At 37.6% G+C, this 21,655-nt stretch overlaps 2 protein-coding genes across 3 annotated transcripts; one reads left to right on the forward strand and one right to left on the reverse strand.

Moving 5' to 3' along the window:
* Positions 1-37: 37 nt before the first annotated feature.
* mrpl52 (mitochondrial ribosomal protein L52) lies at positions 38-3,256 on the forward strand. 2 transcript variants are annotated; one of them, XM_084403433.1, is made up of 6 exons: positions 38-260; positions 1,313-1,483; positions 1,744-1,813; positions 2,086-2,153; positions 2,335-2,399; positions 2,477-3,256. In XM_084403433.1, exons 2-6 carry the CDS (start codon positions 1,450-1,452, stop codon positions 2,621-2,623), a joined length of 384 nt encoding a protein of 127 aa, XP_084259559.1. In that variant the 5' UTR covers positions 38-260; positions 1,313-1,449; the 3' UTR covers positions 2,624-3,256. The 2 variants fall into 2 exon arrangements, with proteins under 2 accessions (XP_084259559.1, XP_084259558.1); XM_084403432.1 differs by lacking the exon at positions 38-260 and adding an exon at positions 468-964.
* A 4,739-nt stretch (positions 3,257-7,995) lies between these two features.
* On the reverse strand, positions 7,996-21,395 carry mmp14a (matrix metallopeptidase 14a (membrane-inserted)). Its single transcript, XM_084403402.1, has 10 exons — positions 20,882-21,395; positions 15,103-15,251; positions 14,044-14,166; positions 13,088-13,395; positions 12,814-12,978; positions 12,108-12,250; positions 11,879-12,017; positions 10,831-10,981; positions 10,552-10,667; positions 7,996-9,528 (listed from the first exon to the last, which is right to left on the reverse strand). Exons 1-10 carry the CDS (start codon positions 20,981-20,983, stop codon positions 9,197-9,199), a joined length of 1,728 nt encoding a protein of 575 aa, XP_084259528.1. The 5' UTR covers positions 20,984-21,395; the 3' UTR covers positions 7,996-9,196.
* Positions 21,396-21,655: the final 260 nt, after the last annotated feature.

Here is a 21,655-nt window from a genome sequence, read left to right on the forward strand (position 1 = left end):
CAGCGCGCATGAATAGCATCCCACTATTTCGTCACACAGACCAAACTTCTTTAAACAGACTGTGCCCATTGGTTCAGCCTACTGTTTGGACTTACACAAACAACCTTGACATAATCGCACACTTTTTTTGAAATCTCTTAAATGAAAAAGACACATAGCCTACATTATGCTAGTCTAAGGGGAAAGAACGCGTGGTTTAATTAGTTGATATAATTAAGTGAACTATCTGTAGGCAAAATGAGACAAACTCAAAAATAAAGGTAAATGCAGCCGTGAATCAAATTGTTTATTTTTTTGTTTAGAACACCGTAAGATGTTTAGTACACATAATGTGGCTTCACGTGACGGAAATTCGATTAAGTGACGTTTATTAGATTTAAAACAATGTTTAAATGAACGGAAACCTAAAAACATGTAAATGGCTCGAAGACCTTACATATTTTCTATGTCATTTTTCCAACCCTAAGGCCTAATTGGTCGTGTCGTGCCTTTCGTCTGTGGAATGTGCGGAGGGATACCTCGAAGTTCCCTGGGACAGCGTGAGTCGGCTGGTGTGTGCTTTTCGCGAGCGCAACAATGTAACTGCTTTTCTTTTCTTCCCTCGCGGAAAATGCCTCTCACTGCTCCATAGTTACCGAGAGGCATAAATTCCGGTGACAACTGACCTGCAGTCGTATGGTTACTGTATTCAACCCCACAGAGACCCTAAAAAGACCCAGTGCTGTTCTTTTGTTTAAAACCTCGTTTTTTCCCTACCCCGGAGCTCCCTCCTCCCATTCTGGTCTTGTCTGCAGCTTCTCCTGCGGTTTTGTGGGAGCGCGCACGAGCTCGCGCGCACTGTGGCGAGTGTGGACTTGTCTGGGAGCGCGCGCGGGAATGTTTCAGCGCTTACTCAGCACTGCTCGAGCCAGAGGAATGAAGGGGATCGGCGGTGCTGAAAGACAATTTAATATTTAAGCGGAAGGTGTAAAGGCCGTTCTTCAGAGGCGCCTCTGTGTCGTGTTTTTACAAGATGTTTTGTCACCTTAAGACTGTATAATGAATGAAAACATACCAGTCAGTTATTCAAATCAATTTGTGATTGAATCAAATAAGCAATTCAATTCTATAGACTATTTAAAATCTATTCTAAACACCACACGGAGAACATTTAATTGTATTGTATACATAAAAACACATTATAAACTCGATCCTGGTAGCCACAAGATTTCCCAGATTACACGTTGTAACACGTTTTATGTTAGCTTATCTTTTGTTTTGAGATCGAGTTGTGATTAGAAAGGCTGAAAATAAACTGCAGTTTATTCAACAGGTGAATCAGGCAAGCCTGTGTGTTGTCTTTAATGAGACCACAGCATCATCTACTGGTAGAAATAAGTCACGCCACCTTACACCATTGCAGAGTCTTTGTTTTGTCCCTCTTGCTTACCGTAGTTGTTATAATCCAAAATGGCAGTATCCTTGAGGACGATTTGTACCGCAGGTGAGACAGTCTGTTAGTCAAGTTATAGCTTCTTCTTTTTTTAACGTGTCATGCTTTTTGCCAAATTTCTGCATTATGTTTTGGGCTCAGGAATTATATCTGAACGTTATTCTTTTAAAACCTCGCTGTCAGCCTGCGTGTTAATAAATGTCCATGGTAGTACACTGTGTCACAATGTAACAACTGATGAGTGAACAGTAATATTTTTAAAACAGTAAATTCTTATTAATGGGTCATTTTTATTTTCACATCATTTACAGTGTCGAGGCAGTCAATACGCTCATTTTCATCGACGTGTGTGAGCCATGCAGGAAAGAAGTGGAGACTGGAGTGAGTTTCATATGCAGTTTGACTATAACAAATTGTATTTAAAAAAGGCAATTAGGTTGATGACTAATAAGAATATTTAAGCTGATATGAAATCCAGTTTAAACAAACGAACCATTTCTACAAAAACAATGTGACTTAATACCTGCTGGAAAAAAACCCAGATAAAATCACAATGTTTTCATACATTACATTCTATTATGGTTAATCTTGATACCAGCGTTTTGGTTTGTTCAAATACATTCTCCATTGCCGTGCTCCCTTTTTGTCTTCAGAAATGGTTTAGCACGTGGCGGATCAGAGTATGGACCGATAACAGATCTACCTGACTGGTCATTTGCAGGTGAACTTTATTTTATGTTTTCTTGACAGTCAAAAGCAACAATGTGGTGTTAAGCACAGACGTATTGTGCTTGTCAATTCTATTGTATGCATCAGTTGTAAGGTGTTTGTCAAACAGTAATTCTAGGAATGTAAATATGAGCTCTGACAAGGATTTGTATTGTTTGTTATGTGATTTTCAGATGGAAGGCCTGCACCTCCACTGAAAGGACAGATCCGCAGACAAAAGCAAAGAGAGGAGTTTGCTGTAAGACTCTTTTTTTAATCTGTTGATATTTAACTTCAGAAACAAACTTTAATGTTTACATTTGTGTCTCTATTTAGAGAAGAGCAGTGTATCTCAATACAGAGGTGGATGAAGGGATGAAGCGATGGTGTGAGAGGAAGGAAGCCGAGAAACAGAAAGAAGAGCACCTGAAATCCGTATTGCTGAAACCTAAGGGAAATCTATTATTAAAGAACAAAAAATAAAGATACTTGGGGACAAAAAAAGCTTCTGTTTCTAATGCTAAACACACCAACACACTAAAATAATTAATATTTTCTGTTATAGTGATGGGAAGAAGAAAAAGAAACAATCTTTTTGTATTATAAAGGTGGTCATGCATTATTTTGTTGGAGGACAGTACATTGTATAGGCAGATGCTTTAGTATTTCCAGTACACTTATTGCAGGGATAAAATCTGATTATGATAGCTTACAGGTCATAAACCTACAAATATTTGGACTGGATTGGATAAAGCCTACTGAATTTGTTTTGCATAATCTTTTGATCTGGCCTGTAGTGAATATTCATTGTGCCTTTATTTGAATTTTGAACTTTACAATTATATACTATTACAAATGAGAAGGTATTCAAACTTTTTTTTACAGATACTGTACATTCAAATATATTTACTCACATGCACAACTAAAAGGCAATTAATGCAGTTTATCCCTGTTTGATTTAAGCTGAAAGTGTTTGAGATGGCTGTGAAACAGGGAAAGGTATCCCTAATATGTGTTATGAAGGTCTGTTCCCACTGATCTTTATTATGTGAAGTACAAAACTGGAAAAACAATACTTAGACACCGCATTGCATATAATACATTGATGCTTTTATGAATTGAAAAGTTTAGGGTTGTTAAGTATTTTGTCATTATATATTTTGTTATAACATTTCTATTTTGTTATATATTTAAAATGCATTTTTTTCCTGTCATGGCAATCATGATCCTTCAGAAAACATCGCTTATCAGTATTGAAAACAGTTGTGAGCTTAATTATTTGTGGAAATATGGATATTTTTTAAGGATTATTTGATGAATAGAAGGTTCAAAGGAACAGAATTTATTTGAGATGTAAAACTTTTATAACAGTATACTTTCAAAACTATCACTTTAGATCATCCTTGCTGGTTTTTTTCTTTCACATTTTCACATTTCACAAAACTTTTTTTTTTTTTTTTTTTTACTTACTGACCCCAAAAACCTTTGAATGGTAGTGTATTTTATAAAAAAATAAATAAAAAAAAAGCTTTACATTATATTAAAACTAAATCTGCATATATTACATTTGATCAATACATCTTACAGTTAAAAACAGACTTATAAAAATATGCCATATTGACATAATCTCTCGCTCCACTAGGCTGCAGTGTTTCTCCATGCCTCTCTGATGATCTTCTGGCAGCCATTTTTCTCTAACCTTGTCTCAGAAAGTTTCTGCATATAATGCAGGCTGTAATATTCTCTTTTTCAGCTTCCTGCTTTTTAGTATATATATATGTATATTATTTTTTCTAATCTTTTGTGGTCATCTGTTGTTGTTTTTGTTTTTTTTACAAAGATGTGCTGTTATACAATAGATTCCAAGGTACAGACTAACATCGAGATGAGACCATTGCCATTCCATCTCCTGCCTGAGAAAGTAATTAAGGGTGTTGCTATAGTGACTCTATTTTATATTAGCCGCAAAATGCCATTTCGCTTTTCAGAGAACCTCTGAATCTTGAAAATCAATTAGTACGGCCGTGAAATATAAGGGCTTTTTATAGTAATCATTCTCTGTACAGTAGCTTTTGTCTTAAACATTAATTCGTACTTCTATCTATTTTTAATACTTAGGTCTTCGGAAGGAATCTATATGGAACTCCAACATGACTGTTCTCTCTCTCTCTCTCTCTCTCTCTCTCTCTCTCTCTCTCTCTTCCAGAGACATATACACACACACCGGTCTTCCTGCTGATTTCAGCAGCCTCTCTCCATAATTATGGCTCCAGTTGCTGAACTGCAGATTTTTTCCTCTGGAGTTTTACTGGACCCTGGATCAGATTCAACCATTTTTGTCAGCACTATGAAACCATTTTGTTTAAGATGTAAGCTGATAAAAACAACAGAAACCCAAGGTTTCTCTCACTCAGCTGAATACTTCTGAACCACAGTTATGATTACATATATTTTATGTACATAGCTTTAAGTTTTATAGAACCAATATCCTCCTGTCTCCTGGGTCTGTTTAATTCAGGTTAATTTATTCCTTGAACAATAATAAATATTATTGTTCAAGGCATTGAGACAAATCAAGATGTGTTTTTATGTACTCATTTTTCACATATTGTTTGATTTCCACCAACAGATTTTTTTTTTCTTTTGTTCATTTCCCCGCCTTTCTCTATCTCTCTCACTCTGTCGCTCTCTCATGTTGTTTTGGTTTTCCACAGAATGAGATCCAGATGTTTTATGAAGTGCAGGAGGAGAGAGAGCAGAGGACAGGAAGGGTAGGAAAGGGACGAAAGATGAGGTGAATGTGCAGTCCTTTAACATACATACAGGAAAAGACGAGAAAAAAAATAGGGGAAAAGACGGTGTAGAGTTGAAGCCAGCCAAGAAACATTAGAGTATGGAGCAAAAGTGTGTGATGATGGCAGATTGAGGGGCTAGAGGTATATATATATATGTATGTTGGAGGGCTTCCTGACAGGATATGACACAGCTAAGGTTACAGTATGTGTTTGGCCAAGGGTTTTGGATATAGCAATACACTTCCTACTCGAATAAGGGAGCGATAAAAAGATTTTGACCTTGATATCGCTTTATTTTCTTCACACAACATATCTCACATTTCATATCAAGCATAACCCAACACTCTTTTCTTCTTGATGTTTAAAAATATGACGATGTAGACAAAGAGTGAAATAATAAACCTTTTCACTATTTGCTGTCTGAAAATAGTTGATATGCAAGACTATTTTGCCCTAATACATTTTTCCCCCCAAAAGTTAGTAACTTATTTATCATGTAATTCATATTTTTATAAAGAATTTTCAAATTAAAAGTTTGGGACTGGGTAAAACAATCTACGGAGCCCCTAAAGGGACATGGTGGTGGAAAAAATTTGGGATGGGAGAAAATTTTTTTTTCTAATCTTTTGCGTTCCCTAAACAAACAGTAGGCCTATATATATATATATATATATATAAAAATAAGATTTTTTTTTACGTTTTAATAAAAATCAAAAGTGCTCAGAACTGAAGAAACACCCAATGGGGAAAATCTACAAAATTCTTCATGGTGGATTTTAATATACAGAGAAGTACATAGAGAAGTGATAGAGTTGAGAGTACTTACCCTCTTATGAAACTTCCAAAAATATTTATTAAACAAACATGCGAGGGGTAGGGGATTATACAACCGAACTGTCTGCCCGAACTTCTTCTTTTTTTCTGTGGCTGCTGATTCAGGCCTATTTAGGACTTATTTCGTGTTATGGTTGGTTGCTTTTCCAGTATATGCAACTTTGAACTATAGCAATGGGGTTCTCTAAGCCACCTGCTTTCCTGCTCCTCTCCCGCAGGAACACATTTACACAGTCTAAATTGCAAGCAACTGTCCAGGCCACGTCCTGTTCGCCAGCTCAGCGTGTATGTGGGCGTTTGTGTACTTTTTCCCCGGCCATCCGAACACCAAGCTCACCAAACATGACTAGAGCTCTTCCACACCACCATAACGAGAGCCAGACTTCCTGTCCTTAGCTCATCTGTCCATCCAATAAACAGATGATAGTTTCAGTAAAAATTATAGGTCTATAGGTAATATCAAGAAAAATGACAGGCTTATGCATGTTTTAAAAATCTACTTGCGGAACATTAATAATAATATTAATAATGGAAGCCACAATTTCTAGAAAATCTAAACCGGATGTTTTTTTGTAGGTGAAGAAATTGCAGACTTTTCACCAGAAGTGGATAGTGTGCCAGAGAGAGAGAGAGAAGAAATAGAAGAGTAATTTAACAAGTCAGTTCATGGAATTTTTATCATGCTGAACTGGCATTTTTAGTCATCTGACTACCTATTCAAAAAGAATGCAAAAAGTAACACAGAGCGAAGAGGGATTCAAAGATGAGGGGAGAAATAGATTTGAAAGGGAGGGGACAGGAAATACAGCACAGAGATGTTTGTGGTGGGCCGTTCATTAAAAAACGCCTCATAAAAGAGAACAATTTTGCTGTGTGGAGAAACGGGGAGGGAGGGAGGGAAGCAGGAGGGGGAGAACCGGAAATGGCAGAGCGCTGTTTTTTCTGACTTTGTCAGCTGGAACAGTTTTAAAACACTTTGAAGAAAAGCATACACTCCTCCTTCACTACAAAGTACAGTCATATGTCTCTCTAGTACAGTCCCTTGTTCTCTCAGATATGAGGATATGTGCAAACACTCATCGGTTTTCTGTCCAAAACAAAGATAGATAGATAGATAGATAGATAGATAGATAGATAGATAGATAGATAGATAGATAGATAGATAGATAGATAGATAGATAGACAGACAGACAGTTAATATAGATATATAGACAGTTCAGATAGATAAATAGATAGACAGTTAGATAGATAGATAGATAGATAGATAGATAGACAGACAGACAGTTAATATAGATATATAGACAGTTCAGATAGATAAATAGATAGACAGTTAGATAGATAGATAGATAGACAGACAGACAGACAGATAGATAGACAGACAGATAGATTGATAGGTAGATAGACAGTTAGATAGATAGATAGATAGATAGATAGATAGATAGATAGATAGATAGATAGATAAAGATAGATAGACAGATAGATAGATTGATAAGTAGATAGACAGTTAGATAGATAGAGTTAAGATAGATAGATAGATAGATAGATAGACAGACAGTTAGATAGATAGATAGATAGATAGATAGAGAGTTAAGACAGATAGATAGATAGACAGTTAGATAGATAGACAGTTAGATAGATAGATAGACAGACAGATAGATAGTTAGATAGATAGACAGTTAGATAGATAGATAGATAGATAGACAGATAGATAGATAGATAGATAGATTGATAGGTAGATAGACAGTTAGATAGATAGATAGATAGATAGATAGATAGACAGATAGATTGATAAGTAGATAGACAGTTAGATAGATAGTTAGATAGATAGACAGTTAGATAGATAGATAGATAGAGTTAAGATAGATAGATAGATAGATAGATAGACAGTTAGATAGATAGATAGATAGATAGATAGATAGAGTTAAGATAGATAGATAGACAGTTAGATAGATAGTTAGATAGATAGACAGACAGATAGATAGACAGTTAGATAGATAGACAGACAGACATATAGATAGATAGATAGACAGACAGACAGACAGACAGACAGACAGACAGACAGACAGATAGATAGATAGATAGATAGATAGATAGATAGATAGATAGATAGATAGATAGATAGATAGATAGATAGATAGATAGTCAGTCCATGGAACTTTTCAGTACATTTGAAACTCACTCATGAGAGAATTTTATTTCTTAAGGTCCAGGAAAGAGAGAATAACGTTAAAAAAAGGAACTTTATTTAATTTTCATTTCCAAGTACAAAAAGTATGAAACAGGCAAAAATGTCATTCCTTTACATTTACACTATAACACTATCATTATAAATATCATTACCATTATCATTGTTAAAACTAATTCAGAAATGTCTAATAAATGATGTATTCAGTCTTGTTACAGAAAACCATTAGCACCATTACTGTTCATAAATAATTATTTATTTGTTTCTGGAAGGTGGAGAGCGAGAAAAACGTCTCACCTCCAGCCTCTTCTATTATAGAAACCTGACTAATTTGAAATAAGTCACATTCTGCCTGTGTCCAGCAGGACTTGAAATGACAATTTAAAATAGGCAAGACTACACTAGGAGAACAATAATAACAATAACCATAGTCATAATAACAATGCCAATCATTAATGACATACTTAAACATAGTAAATACCAAATGCATTGCAATAACAATAGCATTTTGAGTTGAAACAGATGGACAGCTCTGCTCTATAAGTGTATTTAAAACTGGCCTACTCCAGAAGCTGCTGGGCTTCTCTCTCCCTGAACCTTGACCTTTAACCTTTGACCTTTCACGTACAGCAGGTCTCTACAGTCGAGCCATACTTTGTGCAAATATCTTTGTGGTGAATAAAAGGTGCAAGGAAGGTCAATTATGATAGTCCTTCCATTCTATTAATTCAATGGCAAAGGCACTTTATGGGATACAGGAGGTTTTCACTGGATTAGCAATGTTAAAAGCAAAATCTGAATTAATGAAGCATGTCAAAGTGAGATCAATTAATGTATAGAACATGTCAATCAAACAGCCGGCCGGCTGGAGTCAAGTTCGGATCTGGAGAGGGAGATTTTCAGAGAGGATAAAGGAGGGATTATATACCGAAGAGAAGACTGAAGGAACAAAAGTGCATTTCACTGAGTGATAAACCGTAACCATGTAAGAGATGGAGGAGGGCTCGTGTCTGTCTCTCTTATCTCCCACTCCATTTCGGATTTCTTATTAATGGCAGAGAAGTACATGTAAATAGAAAAACATACAATACACATCCCTTTTCATCTCTCCCTGCCTGCAGACCTGTAAACCAAACTTTACTGTCTGACATTCATTTTCACTCCATCCTAATACAATCTTTCCAAATGGCATCTACTTGTATCCCTCTTACACTTCTCTTCCCATGCCTTTCATGTTCATCTCTAAACCTTATCGAGCAGAGAGCGGTGACAGTAGAGGAGGCGTCGAGGGGTACCATAGTGGTGGAAGAACAGCAGAGCCCCCAAAGTGACAAGCACACAGGCCAAAAGAAAGAGCGGGATGACGATGGTCGCGGCTCTTCCCATGCCTCCGCCTTCTGACTCGTCCATCTCAATGATAAGCACTTCCTCATCTGTGCCGGCCCTCTTCATGGGATCCTCCCCGTCACAGCCCATCCAGTTAGTCAGGACGGATTTGGGGAAGCCTGGCTCCACCTTCAGTTGCTGATTGTTAAACTTCCAGTACTTGTTGGCTTTGTAGAAGTAGGTGTGGGCTGAAAAATTGTGGAAAAAGATGATTCAGTAAAAGTGGCTCTAAATTTCTAAATCTCTATCTCTATTGCATTTTTGTATTGCGATATATTGTGACACAACAAAATAAAATAAAAAAATAATAAAAAAATGAATAAATGTATTACTACATTATTTTAAATATATCTAGTCAGTGATAGAGTGCAAGCCTATTCATTTACACCCACAATGTAATTGTGTTTTTATCATATGTCTTGGAGTATCGCAATAATATCGTATTGTTAGTTCAGTATTGTGATATGTATCGAAATAAATTACATTTAAAAATATATTAAAATGAAAAACAGTTATTTTAAATTGCAAAAATATTTCAGAATATTGCTGTTTTTACTAGGGTTGTCGGTACTGAAATTTAAAAAATTTGACTATACCAGCAGTTCTGCTGTACCAGTAGTTAACAAGTACCGGGCATATTCGGTACCCACTGATAGGCGGTTGCTTTCAAACGCTCCCGTGTGTATCTGTGTAAGCACTCTGTGAAGAGTGTCAAAGGTTTCTATTTACAACTGTTTTTGAAGGACTGATCATTGTAGCCAATCACAGACATATCTGTTGAGTGTGTGAATGCAATGGCCAATCAGAGGTGATTAAGTTAGTCAGAAGTTTTCACAGGAGTGGTGTTCTCAGTGAGCAGGCGCTGAAGTGATCGATAGCTTCAGCTCTTTGCTCGCTTTCTGTTTATAACTCATATACACTTGAATAAAAGTTTTGTTTTTCATGCTGCTCAGTACACTGCAAAATTTCTGCATTTACAACTGTATTTAAATGCGTGATTGAATCCGAAACGGCAATGATTGACAGTGATATAACCACAGCAACAGACGGGATAAAAATATGATACTGTATGCCAAAATAGATGTACATAAAAACTCTTAAGAGTGTAAGTGGTTGTATATAAAAAATTTTTTTTGAAGGATAGTGAATATATACGATATATACAATATGAATATATAGTGAACGATAGTGGAGAACAAAAGCTTCTGTACCTCCATCCTCGCTCATGAAGGCCCCTTTGATATTATCTGGTACTCCTTGCCATACAGTGATGGGTTTGGGGTAGTCTGAATCCACAGATCTGCTTTCCTCATTGAAACGGTAATATCTGAGAAAACAGAAAAGGCATGAATGGGGAAGAAAAACAATAATAGAAAGGGAGAAGTTCACAAAAAAAGAAGAGGAAATATTTTTCTCCGTATGACATGAAATCACATGGATTTATAATCAGACACTGAGTAAGATAATGGTAAGTGACACTGGAAACTTACTTGGTTCCTCTGAAGAAGTAAGTGTTGCCAGTGGGTGTGTAGAAAACAGCTGCGTCCAGCTTGTCTCTTGGTAGGCCTGTGCCAAGTTCCTTGAAAGTTTTTGGATAACCTTCCTCCATTTTAGCCTCATTGAAAACCCAGTACTTATCACCTAGTGAGAGGAGAGACAAACAAGAATCATTGCATAATTTGAGACACCTATTAGAACCAGAGATGCAATGTGTAGAAACATATATTTTCCTAATACATGAAGTCATTCCAAAAAAGTTTATTGCCTGTTATTGCATCAGTGCATTTTCATTGCATTTTAGGACTATACCTATAAAAAGCCTTTTGCACTATTTACATGGTGTTCCACTGTGTTGTTGCAGTTCATTTTTACTTGCTCACCCCTTTCCCATCGTTCTCTCTCTCTCTCTCACACACACACACACACACGCACACACAAATTAGCCATTACATTTGTGTTGCGGTTATGAGGGGGTCCTTGGAATTTTTTCTGCCCTATTTTCAGACAGCGTGAGAACCCCTGGTCTAGACACCTTTATTTATATAGCGCTTTATGCAAAACAAATTATTTCAGTGATAACAGGAAATGATGCATTTAGGCTGAAGTAGTTTCGGTGTTGATTCAGTTCCATTGTGAAGATCATCAGATATTAAATTAGCTCATTTCATCTCTAAAGCAGTTCTGCAAAACATGATATCATTGTTCAGCCCAGTTCAGTTCTCATACAACAGCACCAGTACATTCAGATCAATAATATTGTTGAGTATTAAGTGTCCCCAACTATGTAAGCCAGAGGTAACAGTGGCAAGGAACCCAAACTCTATCAGGTGACAGAATGGAGAAAAAAATCTTGTGAGAAACCAGGCTCAGTGAGGGGCCAGTTCTCCTCTAACGAACGAATGAACGAACGCGGTGTCATTATGATTCAGGCTGCATCACAAGTCAGAATTCAGATCGGGATCGGGATCGGGATCGGTAGCATTAAAATATTTTGTCTACAACGAAAGGCAAAATGATAAAGAAGACAGACAGACGCACCTTTGAAGAAAACGAATTTTCCATCAGAACGTTCGTAGGCTGCGTTGATAGAGGGAGGCAGTCCCTTCCAGAAGTGTCCAATGGGCATGGGATACCCCTGCTGAGGTTTACCATCACGCATTCTCCAGAACCACTTTTCCTGTGAAGTAGAGGGGGAGTAAATATATATAAAAATATATATAAAAAAAGTACTCCACACAAAACAGTTTCGTTTTGCATTCTGTTGTACCTTGAACACGAACATCTCTCCCCTGAGGAAAGCGATGGTGTCAAAGTGTCCCTCACATATGTTGGGGCCAAAGGAAGGGCGGTCTGGCCTGGGAGTGGGGGGCCGGGGTGCCGGCGGGTGGGGCTTTTCACCAGACCGAGCACCTGCCGAAAGACACACGTCATGTCTGTTTTTAATTTGGTTTTACATTCATGTTTCCTGTCATATCATGTGATTCCCTGCTCCCCTCATGCGATCTGGTCATGTGGTTCCTTTGTTTCATGTATTATGTTTTCTTTAGGTTTGTTTGACTTGAAGCGGCACTGCATAGACTGATCAGCGTACGATATCAAAGTATGGCTTTAGAATCGCTCTCATGGTACTTTGATGTCATACACCGATCGGTCTGCGCAGCGCCGCTTCATGTCAAACACACTTATTGATTACTCTCAGGTGTATCTTTTCAGTCATTAGTCTTTATGTATTTATAGCCCTCATGTTTCCATTTTCTCTTGACTAGTTTTTTTCTATGTAACCTGTCGTTGATGAGTTTGGTCAAGCCTGTTTATGCCACGCTCTAGTCAAATGCTCATGTTTATGTCATGTCTTAGTTCTGTTTGTTTTGTATCCGGTTTTTCGTTTGTCAATAAAACTGCACATGTAAAATTATTATAAAAATGATGAATAAGTAAATAAAAATAAATATATGTATGCAATGCAAACTGACTGCCATATATCTGCTGGATCCCCCGTCTGTCATCATCGGGCAGCGCAAAGTTCTCAGTGTCCATCCACTGGTAAAACGGAGCCATGATGGCAGAGGGATCGCCTGAGTGTTCCAAACCAAGAGCATGACCTAATTCATGCACTGCCACCAGAAACACATCATTACCTGAAAGAGAGGCAGAACAATGATACTCTAAATGTAAAATAACACAGACTTCACACGCACACATTACGCATGACAGAAACATTTTCACATTCTCTCATCCTTTGCTCACCTCCCTGATCAACATTGCCTGTCGTCCAAGGCTCTGCTGCGTCAAAATGGGTATCACCTCCGATACCTTGACCGGGGAAGTACGCGTGGGCCAGGAAACCTCCCTCGCCGTCAAATGGGGTGCTGTCTCCGTGATAGCCTTCCGCGAAGGAAAGCATGATATCTGCAAACTTGTCCACCTTGCCACTGATTTGACTGTATGGGATTTCACGGAACTTGAGTGGTATCACGGCCTCCCAGACCTTGAAGGCCTTCCTGATGGCCTCATGTGTGGCAGACTCACCAACTTTAGGAGTGTAGTTCTGGATACTGGGTGAAGAAAACATGTGTGCTTAATTGCTAAATCTGAGTGTTCCTTTCAGTAAGGAAGTGTAGAGACTGGTCATTCTTAAATAAATAGGTAAAGTTTGGTAACTATTTCCACTTCTGAAAAAGAAGAAGTAGTCTAATAATGTTTTGAAGAAGTTAGTCATCATTTACGTTCATCATCACTAATCTTGCACCTGAATGCAAAGTGTAAATGCAATCCAGCTTGCTCCATCCAGAATACTGTCTGAATACAAAAATGCATGTTAATGGCAGGTGTATCCACCTTATTTAGCAATTTTGTGAGCTATTTTCTGTAAATGCTTGAGACTTCAGATTCATTACCTGCTATAGGTAAATAACTAGAAGAATAACTAAGTGCAGTATATGGTAAAACTATTTGAGCTACAAACCAGTGTTTATGATTATGATTAGAAATAAAAATAATATGATAACAAATATCAGTATGCAATATCAAGCAGCACAACGGACTGTTAACTAAAATAGCTGGAAGAGGGTGACACCGGAAGCCTCGCACATTCAGGTTACAAATGGCTGCGTCTGCTTATACATTAAAATGAAGGTGGATAGAGTGCCATTAAATATTACTATTATAAATCAGGCCTTAGGCTGTCAATTACAGTTCCATACCTGAATGTGACCTCGCTTTTGTCCCATTTTAAGCCCTGGATGACATAGCGCTTCTTTCGTAGGTTGCTCTTCAGTTCAGAGCCGAATTTATCTGGAACACCGCACCTCGGCCGCTGCATCGCCCTAACAACATCATGTTAATGCAAGACATAAAGACACTCAATCATACGTGACTCAGTCACCTAAGAAAACTGGCTGCAAATCAGATGTTTAATTCTCTATCAGGTCATCCATTTGTGGACAAAGATTGTCAGTCATTAGCATAAATAATGTAACTATTGAGTAACATATTGCACATTATCTTTAAATGGTCACAATTAACCAGTGGTGAACAGTAATGAAGTTACATTTTTCAAGTGTCTGTACTTTATCAGAGTACTTTTATTTTGGTAAACTTTTACTTCACTACATTCCAAAGCATATTATCGCACTTTTTTATTCGTTATTTTGAGCTGAAGAAATCACCACCCGATACCCAAACCAAGATGCGATAACGATTCATGAATGAGCTGATTCTTTCCAGTGAAACTGCTGAATTTGTTCACAAATTGCACTGAATGATTCATTCTTGAACTGGACTAATCCAATTGCAGCTGTGCTTGAGCAGCGCAAAAAAGTAAGTTACTAATAGTTAATACATTTAGAATGTCACTGTAAATTAAAATAGTTTTTAGGTCATGACTGTCAGTTATTTGTGAACTAAATGTGTATTAGTATAATAATAGGTATAATGTATAATAAGCTTTGGATATAAAATAAAAAGTTTGCTTATTCTCAGATCAACATACACGTTAAATGTCTGAACTGATTTTTCTTATTATTGCTGACAAATGACTAGTACTGGCTAGAGTAAATAATCAACGTGGTTCATTGATCAGTGCTTTTTATTTTTAATAATTAAGTTAAGTACATTAAATGACTTTTGTACTTTTCAAGTAATACTGAAAATGAGTACATACTAGTAGTATTTTATTAGGGTATATATACTTTTACTCAAGTACTTCATCTGTACCACTGTAATTAACAAAATAGAGATGTACGAGACTGGGCAAGACTTACAATAATGTAGCTGGATCCATAGTGCCGCTGACAGTGAGGCCATAGAATTTCTGCATGGCGGATATAGCGGAGGTGATGGATTTAGGAGAGCGGATTGCCTGAGCCCGAACATCGCCAGGAGGAAGATACCCATACTGCTGGAGCCATGCCTGAGAGAGAATGAACGTCACATTAGCACACAACACACATTAACATGCAGCTGTCCCATAACTATTCTTCTTAATTATAATAAACCAAATTCAACGTGAATAAAAGACACACACACGCGCACACGCACAAAAAGTTTCTCTGGAAAACATCACAACTTCTGTCAGAGCATGAAATAGCACAGGTGTCATGGCTGTGACCTCAGTGAATTAAAGGTTGGGCTGAATGTTTTTGAAGTGTCCTCACTGTTCCAAATGTCTCAGTGCAGCACCACATCCACATGACATGCTGTCTGAATTTATAAAATCTAATTGTACATAAACCTGCCAAAGTCCACAAACATCAGTGATGAACCGCAGTGCAAGCACAAAGATGTGTGTGTGCTTATGACCTGGTTAAACTTTTGTGAGTAAAGGAGTATGTATGGATGCTCAACAATTTTAAAGGCTTTAACTATGTGTTGTAACTGTAAGTAACAGTGTGTCAGAGACTTTATGACCACAATATAACTTGTACATGTGTGTTTCCAACCTAGTTATACTTTGGGGATATATTTGCTGAAGAAAAGCAAATAACTTTTATTATTTAAAAATGCTAAATGTTTTCTTTTAGGGGTGGGATTAGGGCTAGACACACTTGGGTAAAGACAGACTGACTTTGAATTAAAACTGTTCTTTTGTTTTCTGGCTTACTGAAATTAACACTGAGAACATGAAAAGAGAGAAAAAGGAAAACTAACAATAAAATCTAAATATATCTTATAATGTACAGCTAAACAAACGACAATGGTAATGTAATTATGTAGCTTCAAAGAAATTAAATCTTCAAGTGTTTCATGTGCTTATGACTTGCGCTCAAAGAAAACATGTTATATATATGTTCACTGTAAAGAAGCAAAAACCCACATGATAAACTGGTATTCTGAATACTGAAGGGACGTGTCCCTCTCATGTCTATGGTAGTTATGGCCCTGATTATAGCTGTGCAGGTGGTTGTAGACTAATGCGCTGATCTGGGCTGTTAACAAAGGTTACAGGTTTAGGAGTGACTGTCTGTTAGAATAAATGGGTAAATGTCTCATTTTAAGGATCAGACAGCCAGTGTCTCCAGTCCAACCACAAAGAGTGTCAGCAAAAATTACAAGCATTTTTCAGTAATCCTTGTGACCTCAGACTGCCTCCCTTTCTTATTTTCTTTCTTTCTTTCTTTTCTAAGTATAAGCAGTATCTGTATCGGCTACAAGCAGAATTGAGAAAAAGAAGGACGAGCATGATGGCATAGAGACCGTTCAGATTTACAATGGTTGAAATGAAGGCATAATTATGTTCATAAAGCTAATTATACTGTAAAAAACAACAACAACATATTTTCCAGTTTCTGGGACATTTTGATTCACTTACGAAATGTGAATTACTTGGAACTAAATATTAACTTATGTTGGTCTATGTGCAACGTTCTAAAACTATATCCCAGATGTCTTTGCATTTTAGGGTTATTGTGCCTTTAGAAAGCATAGTTCACTTCACATACAATATTAAACTGGAAATTTGTTGAGCAATAAATCTGTAGTCGTCTCAATGAATTTATTGGCTTAGTGAATAAACAAGTTCAAATTGACTAAACAAACTATCGTAACATTTTTAAGACAAAAGCTTAGATAAAAATCTGTGTATACTGCTCAATTCTATGGCACTTACTCCTATTATTTACACATTATACTCTTTAAAATGGACGAAACACCTCAACAAACCTGTATCTTAGCCTACAATACTACAGTGATTAAGAAACCACATCCAGAGAGCAACTTCACTAAATCAGTGAGTGCTTTCACACGGGTTCCTTCACATTGTAGCTTTTCCGATGTGACTGGTCTACACTGACCATTTTGGTCGCGGAAGTATATAACTGGATAGGGCACTATGGTGTAGTGTTAACCTGGTCACCCTTTCTCCATTTTTCTTTCTCATTCAATTCCTCCTTCTTTATGAGTGCTTTCTGTGTGTGGTGCCTCCGCTGTGGTGACGCGCCCCGTTTTTGTAAAAACACTAACTCATGAGGATGAAAATGTTTCCCTTTCTCTCTTACTCCCTCTGAAGGCCACTCTTCTCCCTCCTGAAAAGCCTCAGGTCTCCTCTTAATGCAGCCAGCAATCCCAGCATGCTCCGCTGCCCTGGAACTCCCAGTGGTGGGTGTCAAAGCTTCTATTTAGAACACCTCTGCAGTTCCTTGACTGAGGAAGAGCGAGTCACTGTGTGGCCATGCGTCAGGTATTACCATGCAGACAGCTAGCCTTTATTGAGTCTCGGGCTGTCTGGGTAAGTTTTATGTACTAATTACGCTGCCGTTATACACAGATCTGGGAACAGAGTTCAACAGTACCATTAACTCACACATGATAGTGACTGGCATATACAGAAGACATGAGGTTATGTGTAATCACCATGCTATGACATCACTGCCACACATGCTACAGCAAAAATTAAATCTATTGTGCTTTTTTACTTTTACAACATTCTTTAGTGTGTAATGTTGACATTTGAGCACGAAAAGGGTCTGCAAAGTTACGAAGCACAAAGTCATTCCAAAGGGAGTTATTCTCTATATTAGTACCCACTGTTTCTGAACTCCCTGAAACGCCTCCATTGTAGTCTTGGGTTTTCTTCCGGGAACGATCACATCACATAATTCCTCATTTAAATAATTCCCATCCAAGGCATAGGCAAAAAAACACGCTCAAAGAGGTTGACCAATCACAACACACTGGTTCAGCCGACCAATCAGGGTACATTGCGCTTTCCGGAAGAAGGGGCTTAGAGAAATGAACTAAACTGAGCATTACTGACACACTGAGATGGTGCTGTAAAAATAATAATTCACTAAACATTCAAGCATGAAAACCTATCCTCGTACACCCCAAAACCAAAATCAAGACTTCGTAAATATGGCCTCTTTAAAACTCTGAAATGGAGCCAGTGTGATGAAGTGCTTTCTAAGACGCCACTTTCTGGAAAACAATTTCATCAGTTTTAGTGTTGCGACATTCCAAACATGTTGTTTTGCTACTTATGTGTGCACAGTTTTAACCCTAATCTCTGATTTTTATAGTTTCTCTGCAGAAAATATTGCTGTCAGACTTTCCAGGCTCAGAGGGGGGAAAAAAACTGCATTTATGATTTTAACAGCTGATCTGCTGCTCCTAAGGCATTAAAGAGGGAGAAAAAGAAGTTGGAGAGAAAAAAACAAAACCTAAGTGAGGTCCTAGAGATTTTTTTAAAAGCTAGAAATATAAAAACAAAGGGTAGAAGAAAAAGAAAAGGAGAAGAAAAAAAGGAGGCCAGAGGTGAGTCTGAATGCACGACAGAAGGACTGAGTCAGTCGTTCCTCCTTGTCTGTGCCAATGGAAAAAACTGAAAGTTTTTCAGGCATTAGTGCCTGTGTCTCACTCTGCATCTTCACGTGGAGGATCAGATCACTGACCCATTTACTGAGCAGCTGAACTAATTCTGACACAGGATATTAATCACAATCCAAAAAAAAAAATGCTAACTCAAAAATATCTTGCGGTTTCTATTAATTTGAGATCACAGAAAATAAATTACCACCAATGTCTAATTCCAGCAGTTACAGATGCATGACATTATCATCCATATATAATCCACATATTTATATATATACTGCAGAACTACATTGTTTTTCCATGTAAACAAAACAAGAAGCAAAAAGAGAAATTGTGGAGTTTGAGTCTTACTGAATGAAATCTCAACATATGATTTGTTTTCTTCTAAACTGCAAATAACAAACACTTTTTCAAGCCTCTTTAAGTGATGAAGGTCTGCAAGATTCAGCTGAGTTTCAACAGATGCTTTGCATCTGTAATACTACTTAAACAAATACATCATCTCTCGTCTATGGTCTGGAGGGGGGAGGGGGAGGGGGTGGGGGGGCAATACCCAGCTGTTTTCCATAAGGAATATGGCTGAATTTCTTCCTTTTTTCGCCGTTTTAGTACAGTATTCAAAACAAAAGCACCTGTAACAACAGAAAAAGTGCAGCGCAAAGTCATAATAACCTAATGTAAAGCATTTAGTTCATTAGAAGTAAAGTTCAGAATTCTTAGGCTGTACAACTTAGGAAAACCAAAAAACTTAAGAAATATTGTAAACGTCAACCAAAAGTCTAAAGGCATCTGGGATTTGACCTTTTGCGTGACCTTACTCTCTGATCATGCGACTCTCACATGAGACTGTTATTGTCTTTGAAAACCTTGGAAAGCTTTCGGTGGAATCTGGAGTGCTGAATGTTTTTCACACTAGCCTTGGGTATGGGTACATCTCTCAACCATCTCAGAAATGTAAAGGAGTGCGAGAGAAAGGAATGCAAATAGACAGTTATTAAAATGTCTTTAAGTGTTACTTCACCCAAAAATGTAAATTCTGCTTTCGTAAAGGCTTTCGTTCATCTTCGGAACACAAATGAAGATCTTTTCAATAAAATCTGAGTGATTTCTGTCCCTCCGTTGACAGTCTATGCAACTACCACTTTGATGCTTCAAAATGTTCATAAGGGGATCGTAATCCAAATGAATTAAGTGGTTTAGTCCAAATTTTCTGAAAAGACACAATCGCTTTATATGATGAACGGATTAAATTTAGGCTTTTATTCATATAAACATTCATTAACACACACATCCATTAAGATAAAAGCCTAAAATGAATCTGTTCATCATATAAAGCGATTGTGTCTCTTTAGAAAATGGTAGTTGCTAAAACTGTCACTGGAGAGTACAGAACTGGCTCAGATTTATTTAAAAATATCTTCATTATAGTGTTCCGATGATGAACGAAAGTCTAATGCGTTAGGAACAACATGAGGGTGAGTAAATGATGGCAGAATAAAAATTTTTGGGTGAACTAACTCTTCAAATCCTCTCTCTGATCTTGTTTTCTTTATTTTAGACCGTTCAGATTTCCTGGCTTGCATCTGTGACAGAGATGCCAAAACGTCCTGAAAAACAGTAATTCGTTCTCTTCCCCCTCACAGTTATGTGTCTACCAGACATAGGCCTATTTCTGAAACAAACATTAGGATGGCTCTGGGGTGTACAGACAAACTGATATATCTAATGATATAGCCTTCTTTTTTCTGTCAAAGCAAATAGAAAGAAGAAATGTGATTTTATAGAGGCAGTAGGCTACAGAAACCACAGAATTGCAACACTTTAATAACTAACTAGGAGCCCTGGAGCCTCTGACTCACTCCTGTTTTTGTTTTACCTTGATATTTAGGGATCCGAAAAGACACAGTTTTTCATCTGAAACAGATGAACCAAACTTCATCTGACCCCTCATTTGTATTCAACTGTGAATTATGAGGTACATGAATACACTTCATGAAGGAAATCCTGACATGCGGAAACATCTGAGTGTATCTGTGTCCAACAATACAGGCTTGATAGAGAGATACACACACACAAACAGACCGCTGGCAGGTCCCCACAATGTAGTTTTATATCCTTTTGGGGGCATTTGGTCCCCACAATGTTGGTTAATTCTGCACACACACACACACACACACACACACACACACACACACACAATACACAATACTAGAACAACACTGGCTGTGCATTTACCTCTGGTCTGACTTCTTTGTCACTGGTCCCGCTTTGCACCAGAAACACGCTTGCGAGGGCGAGCGGCAGTAGCCGCGGTAACGTCTGGAGTTTCGGTAACATTCCTCAGTGCGCGAGAGTACTGGGCTCGGGACACAAAAATGCTTTAGGCTCCGTTCTTAAAGTTTTCTCCTCTAAGTTTTCCTCAGTAGATTTTCCTAAATCAGACCATTCCAACAGTGAAAACGTTTCCTTAAAACTCTGCCCAGAAGTTTTTCCAAAGTAGCTACAAAAAGAATAAAAACCGACTTATGCCTAGCCTATAAAGTATTTAATCATAATTATTGAAAACTTTTCCCAAAGTAAAGCTGGACCATACGCTTTCCAGCCGAAGAGAGAAGGCTATCTTCAGATGTGAATTTTTTTTTTTTTATCTTAGATCTGCGCTACATTTCTCATCTTGCACTGGAGTTTTCTTTTGTCCTCCGCTGATCTCTCTTTCCTCCACAGGCGGCTTCACTGTCAGATTGGAGACGTGGTTGTTTCTTACGTCCCCTGCGGTAATCTGATTGCACTACAGACTCAGAGCTTCTAACTGGGAGGAGTTGAAAGAGAATCGACGCTGCAGATGTGCATTTTTCCCAGTGTGCTAATTATTCAATGACTTTCCGGGGGTTGCATTTTTCTCTCCGAAATTCAACCGTCTTTTGCCGCCTCTAGAACAGATAGCCAAACTTAAAATACGTTTTTAAACAAAACACCTATTTCGCTATTTGTGATAGTGATAGGCTAAAT

This window comes from Rutilus rutilus, assembly GCF_951802725.1.
Source record: "Rutilus rutilus genome assembly, chromosome: 3".
Lineage (NCBI taxonomy): Eukaryota > Metazoa > Chordata > Actinopteri > Cypriniformes > Leuciscidae > Rutilus > Rutilus rutilus.